Source organism: the organism of the source record quoted next (genome assembly GCF_019968985.1).
Source record: "MAG: Porospora cf. gigantea B chromosome Unknown PgB_NODE_1539_length_5524_cov_106.884, whole genome shotgun sequence".
NCBI classification, from domain to species: domain Eukaryota; phylum Apicomplexa; class Conoidasida; order Eugregarinorida; family Porosporidae; genus Porospora; species Porospora cf. gigantea B.
The window spans coordinates 1-5,524 of NW_027178699.1; the positions used below are offsets into that span (position 1 = coordinate 1).

General features: G+C 53.5%; 7 protein-coding genes across 8 annotated transcripts; 3 read left to right on the forward strand and 4 right to left on the reverse strand.

Moving 5' to 3' along the window:
• Positions 1–439, reverse strand: KVP17_002232 (uncharacterized protein; the record flags this gene model as incomplete). 2 transcript variants are annotated; one of them, XM_068518300.1, is made up of 1 exon in its annotated part: positions 1–439. In XM_068518300.1, a coding segment is annotated over one exon (439 nt), but the record flags the coding sequence as incomplete, so codon positions are not given. The 2 variants fall into 2 exon arrangements, with proteins under 2 accessions (XP_068378334.1, XP_068378333.1); XM_068518299.1 differs by having other exon boundaries at positions 11–439.
• A 389-nt stretch (positions 440–828) lies between these two features.
• KVP17_002228 (uncharacterized protein) lies at positions 829–2,118 on the reverse strand (the record flags this gene model as incomplete). Its single annotated transcript, XM_068518295.1, has 1 exon — positions 829–2,118. One exon carries the CDS (start codon positions 2,116–2,118, stop codon positions 829–831), a length of 1,290 nt encoding a protein of 429 aa, XP_068378329.1.
• A 48-nt stretch (positions 2,119–2,166) lies between these two features.
• On the forward strand, positions 2,167–2,415 carry KVP17_002234 (uncharacterized protein; the record flags this gene model as incomplete). Its single annotated transcript, XM_068518302.1, has 1 exon — positions 2,167–2,415. The coding sequence occupies one exon, from the start codon at positions 2,167–2,169 to the stop codon at positions 2,413–2,415; it is 249 nt and encodes an 82-aa protein (XP_068378336.1).
• A 26-nt stretch (positions 2,416–2,441) lies between these two features.
• On the forward strand, positions 2,442–3,450 carry KVP17_002231 (uncharacterized protein; the record flags this gene model as incomplete). The annotated part of the gene is made up of 2 exons (XM_068518298.1): positions 2,442–2,922; positions 2,951–3,450. 2 exons carry the CDS (start codon positions 2,442–2,444, stop codon positions 3,448–3,450), a joined length of 981 nt encoding a protein of 326 aa, XP_068378332.1.
• Positions 3,451–3,488: 38 nt separating this feature from the next.
• On the forward strand, positions 3,489–4,436 carry KVP17_002230 (uncharacterized protein; the record flags this gene model as incomplete). The annotated part of the gene is made up of 1 exon (XM_068518297.1): positions 3,489–4,436. The coding sequence occupies one exon, from the start codon at positions 3,489–3,491 to the stop codon at positions 4,434–4,436; it is 948 nt and encodes a 315-aa protein (XP_068378331.1).
• Positions 4,437–4,460: 24 nt separating this feature from the next.
• On the reverse strand, positions 4,461–4,742 carry KVP17_002229 (uncharacterized protein; the record flags this gene model as incomplete). Its single annotated transcript, XM_068518296.1, has 1 exon — positions 4,461–4,742. The coding sequence occupies one exon, from the start codon at positions 4,740–4,742 to the stop codon at positions 4,461–4,463; it is 282 nt and encodes a 93-aa protein (XP_068378330.1).
• A 76-nt stretch (positions 4,743–4,818) lies between these two features.
• On the reverse strand, positions 4,819–5,106 carry KVP17_002233 (uncharacterized protein; the record flags this gene model as incomplete). Its single annotated transcript, XM_068518301.1, has 1 exon — positions 4,819–5,106. One exon carries the CDS (start codon positions 5,104–5,106, stop codon positions 4,819–4,821), a length of 288 nt encoding a protein of 95 aa, XP_068378335.1.
• Between the last annotated feature and the right edge of the window lie 418 nt (positions 5,107–5,524).

The following is a 5,524-nucleotide window of genomic DNA, read 5'->3' on the forward strand; positions in this document are numbered from 1 at the left end:
CTCGTGTTACGTAGTCGGAAGACACGACCAACAAATCGATATCTCCTCCAGGCGTTACGACTCCGAGTTTGTAAGACCCGAATGTAAATATTCGGCCCGCCACCTGCATTGCCTCCTTAAGTGTCAACCCGCGCTCAACACCTAGCTCCCTGAGCCACTCTGTTTGCAGTTCCTCCAGACGTCTGAGGGCCTCGCTCCGCCTGGCGTAGCCTTCTTCAGACTCGTACAGCCCCAGCTGACTCATGCATCCTTCCACCTCTGCCGTCTTCTGCAAGTCGGCGTCTGTGGGAAGCCGTAGGGAAATCGGAGGAGTCACTCCCCATTGACACGGCTCTCCTTCTTCAGCCGCCGTCTCGTTCTCCTGAGTTGGTGACGACCCGTGCAGTATGTCTGCAGTCTCTGCGTTATCGCCTGGCTTCGCAGGCTCAGAGTCTGGCATTCGAAAAAACCAGCATTTAGTTTAGGCAGTCACTCTCTGTGTTCCCGCCATAAATTGTTCTCGTATTCAGTTTCAACATAAAATAAACTGTGAGCTCCTCAGTTGCCTCGTCGACACAATAGACAAGTGCTCCTTGGAGACGTGTGGAGCGCACACTCCCAAAAGGTGCTTAGATGCGCATGATCCGCCTTCAGCGGTGTGGCTCGTGAACTGGGAGTGTGTAGGAGGAGGTACTGCGCAATAGCGTCGAGCTCCACCTGAGAGCACGTTTGGGTTCGCGGTAAGTGAGACCTCCGACGGCGAGGCCTGCACCGGACGGAGCGGGATGGATCAATATAAGGGTTAACCGAGGAGGGGAATGGTGCAGTCACCATTGGAATCTGCAATAATTACGGTGCGGGCGGGGTCAGGTGGGGTAAAGGGCTCGCCCAGGCATTCTTCATCAGGCGGTTGTCTGCCTCACGCCGACATCTGATGGCAGCCTCCTTGGCAGCGGACACGACGCCTCCGTAGGCGCTGGGCTTGAATACTTTTCGTCTACGGACGAGGCCCCTCTCCGTTATCTCCTTGTAGTTAACTCGGAAGTTACTCTCAACGCACGTGACGCCTTTTATTACCGGCGTCCCCTTCATTCTCCGGCGTTTGAGTGACTTATCGATCGTAGGAGACGACGGATGTGGCTTCGTGTTTGTGGTCTTTGGGGATGTCTTAGGCGTATTGGATGTCTTAGACGTATTGGATGGCTTAGGCGTTTTGGTTGACTTGGCCGTATTGGATGAGGTTGACTTGGCCGTCTTTGATGACTTGGTCGACTTGGACGGCTTCTGTGTTTTTGAGATCTCGGATGGCTTGTGTGTTTTTGAGATCTTCGAAGTTTTGGATGCCTTGGAGGTCTTTGAGGTTTTTGATGTCTTTGGCGCCTTTGATGCCTTCGACACCTCTGGTACATTAATGACGGGAAGACTCCAAGGGGGTTGACGAGGTTGCACACTATTCTCATCCTCTGGATTACCGCTAGTCGTCTTGACGGTTCCGTTTTCAACCGTTGTCGTTTTGGTGGATTCACATTCCGAGACATTCGGACTCCCAAACAATACTGGGCCTACAGGGGTTTTAGGCTTGACAAGAAGTCCCAGCCGTTCCCACTGTCGTCGTTTCTTTACTCGAGAGAAACCACATCGCCGATTCTTTATGGGTTCTGCGAGGACCACCAAGCGTCTCGGAGTGGGAGACGGTGGAGGCATCCCAGGCGTCCGCCAGGCGGCGGTGGACGGCGGCCCCTCATCTGGCCACACCCGACATTTCTGGCTGACGGGCGACGTTGCCGTTTCCGGAGTGAAAAGTGGCGGCCGGGCGTCGTAGCAGAGCTCAAACACGGATAGTTCCGGTGACTCTGTGGGAGCTTCACGCGGTGGCGAAGATGTGGAAACCTTGGGATTTCGACCTTCTGACGTCTGCCTGGTCGGTCTCACTTCGACCTTCTCACTCCTCTCATCGGCAATCTGTAACTCCACAGCTGTGACCTTTCCCCACTCGAGATTCTTTCCCAAAACATGCTCAGCAACAGAAACTATCTTACTTTCGACGCTGCGCAGGCGCAGCTCGGTGGTCCATCGCGTATTTAGCAGGGTGTCAACTTTCGAATTCACAGACTGCAAGAGCTTCTTAACCTCACTCATGGTAGCGATGTTATGTTTTATGCTAATTTATAGATACGAACTGAATCCATGCAGTCCCAGTCTCATTCCTCTCCGCAAAGCGAGCCCATGGTCCCGGAAGGGTGCTTTGACGCACTCGGAAGGCCCATGGCGTACAGCAGGGATGTGGAATCCTTTGCCTTCAACCGGATCGCACCTCTGACTGTGCTCGCATCAATGAGCGCTCCCTGTTTGACCATCCGAGTGAAGTCGAAAGTGACCAGTCAGGTAGACGTTTACAACTACGATGTCAACCGAAATGAAGTGCAACGTTTGTGATACGTGTCTCATAAATACCAGATTCGATGTCGTCGCAAACCAACGACCGCCCAACGCATGTGACTGATCTTCAGGGTGACTCCCAAGCGGCCGTAAGCCAGCTCCTAGGTCTGGATCGCATGCCCACCTACGACGAGATCAGCAGCTTAACTCCCTGCAGCGATCTCAGCGACGCGGAAAAGCCCATGATGGCTCCCAGGCCCCCAGTCTTCATCATCGACCCAGGATCCGACATGAAGCTCAGCGTATCCACTCAGCTGCCTCTGGGACTCGACTCGCACGGACCTAGTGACCTCCTGACCTCCTCACGAATCGAACCCGTTATGCTGGAGTCACCAGAAGTGCATCCGCTTCCACCCCGCCAGGCCCCAGTTGAGCTGCATCCGCTTCCACCCCACCAAGCCCCAGTTGAGCTGCATCCGCTGCCACCCCACCAAGCCCCAGTTGAGTACCCGCTGCCATCTTCCCTGTTGAAGATGGCTCCACATCGTGAGGCTACCGCTGTATGTGGGTGATTTGCGTAGGGTTCACACAGTTTATCCATCGGTGGAGGATCTCAGCACAGAAGACATCCTGACAGGTAACTTCCCTCTGGATTACTACGAAAAGCGCCTGCAGGTATTCGACTGGCCTCCAAACCGGGAAAACATGGCCTATTGCCGCCAGCAGCGGCGCCTTCACAAGAAAGAGAAGCTCCTTGAAGTTATTCTAGACGCAAGTCCCTCCCCTCCACACGTTAATCGAATCCGAGTCAACGCCGCTGAGCTTGAGTACCGAACGCCCCTGACGCCTGCCGAAGCCGGCAGTCTGGCCGTAGAGGGCCGTATGCCGCAGTACATCATTCCTGTGGATTACAGAGGGCCGCTACCAGTCATGCCTTGGTCGCAGGAGGTGTACGCCCACCACGACCCGGTCACGGACGAGCATGTCTACAGCTTTGGCCGAAATGCTTGGTGGTCGGAGATGCCTGGACCGAAGATGGGCCCTTTTGACGTCCCTCCACAAAGACAGACGGGAGGCGAGACCGTGATGTGACCTCACTTGCACTGCGACAAAAAATCAGCGATTGCCCCATGTGTGACTACAGCCTCTACACAGCCTCATGGCCGTTCTACGTCGACAAATCGGACATCAAAGGCAAGAGGGCCATGGCTCAGCATGCTCTAAAACCTGGTGCAGCCATCCTCGAAAACGAGTTTCCATTGGCGTGTTGGCCTCTGAGTGTATCTTCAGCCGGGTCTGGTCCCCTGATGAATGGTGATGCAGCTCATTTCTGTGAGGAGTGCTTGAAACTCGCCCCTATCAGTGATCCCCTCTCACCCTTCTGCTCCGACGCCTGTCTGAACTCTGCCACTGACGGTGGCAGTGGCTGGTTCCCTCTTCTCGGAGGGTCTGCTGGCCTTACACGTTTGCGGAAAGCCGACTGCGCTCACCAGATTTTGACACTAGAGGCTCTTGGCCGAGTTACTGCGAGGATACTCGCGATGGCGATCGCGCTGTCTAAGGAAGGAAAGGAGGATTGGAAAACTGTCCGAGCCGCAGCTGGATCCCCAGTTGCCCGACTTTGCTTCCGCTTAGACCTCGATCTTGGAGACGTCGCAGCAATGCGAACCGCTCTGCAGGATGTCATGGAACCCCAAATGTCAGAGCTGCTGCCTGAGCGCCAGCTCGACGAATGGCTACCCTCTGTTGCCGAACTACGCACCTTCCTCAGCAAACTAGCCCTCAATGGCCAAACTCTCCACATCTGGGGAACCGACGCCAACGGCAGTCTCGCTCTGATGAAAGCCGCGGGTGTTTACACTCTCCAAAGTACCTTCAACCATGACTGCAGACCCAATGTGAGGGTTGAGGTGTCAACTGACTGCATGATAACTCTCATCACGGAGCGACCCGTTGAGGCGGATGAAGAGCTCACCATTACGTACATCTCCGACGGTGACCTGATTGCCCGACGCGAAGCTCTCTCTCTGTACGCCTTCCAGTGCACTTGTTCTCGTTGTAGGGAAGAGGCGTCCTAAATGCATCGTCATTCGATTTTGCATTCACTGACTCAAGTCCACCATCTCTTTCTCGTCCTTCTCGTCATGTATCACCGGTTGTTTCTCGGCTCGCACCTTCTCGTCAAACTTGTACTTGCGCTTGTCTCGCTTATCAGCGTACTCGAGTCCTTTTTTTGCACAGCAAATACAAGCGCCAACACACAAGCAATACATCAGCAGGACGATGACGCAGAGAATCGCCACGGCCCCAATGATGATCCCTGTTACTTGGCCCGGGGTCCAGGTGCTAGGGTCTGCAAAATCTATCAGTCTTCTAAGGTGCATCTATGCAAAATAATTATCCGATAGACAACTTAATTGATTATCATAAGACAATTTTCATTCATTTATAACATTTCATTTAAGACGCCGGCTGGGCGTTAGTCACAGGGCTCGTCGTTTCGCCGTCCTTGATTACGACGTGGGTATTTTGTTTGTTTTTCTCGCGCTGCTCCGCGTAGTCCATTCCCCTTTTGCAGCAGAATACACAACCGCCGATGCAGAGGCAGTAGATGAGTACTATCAGGCTCACGACAAGCAAGAAAACCCCAATGGCGATGCCTATTGCGACGCCTGGGCTGATATCGGCGCTGGGCTCGATGTCGTCAATGTAATTGAATTCGTCTGGAAGAAGACCCCGCAACTGCATGAGAAAAGATCCGATTTTAAAATCCCGAATAGCGCATCTCTAGCGTCTCAGTCGGCAAAATTGATTCCAACCTTAGGAAAAAGGAATGGCTCTGAAGGTTTGTATTTCGCTGTGAGGCTGAGTCTTCCATTTCGATGTTAGCAGCACATACCTAAACTGAATAATTTTTTTGTTGGTGGTTTGAGGGTGACTGCGTGGACTGTCGTCGAATATATTCTGGGATCAGGTGATGTGTCAAGACGTCGAGTGCATACATGAGCGGGTTATATTACCTTTGACGCGGCGCGTGGCTAGACAGACAGAGACCCTAAAGTAGGATAAACAGCCTTTTCCGAGACCTGCACCTCCCTACTTCGAATTTCGGAGTTTCGATGGTTGAACGAAAGGTCCTCAACAAGTACTACCCTCCCGACTTCGA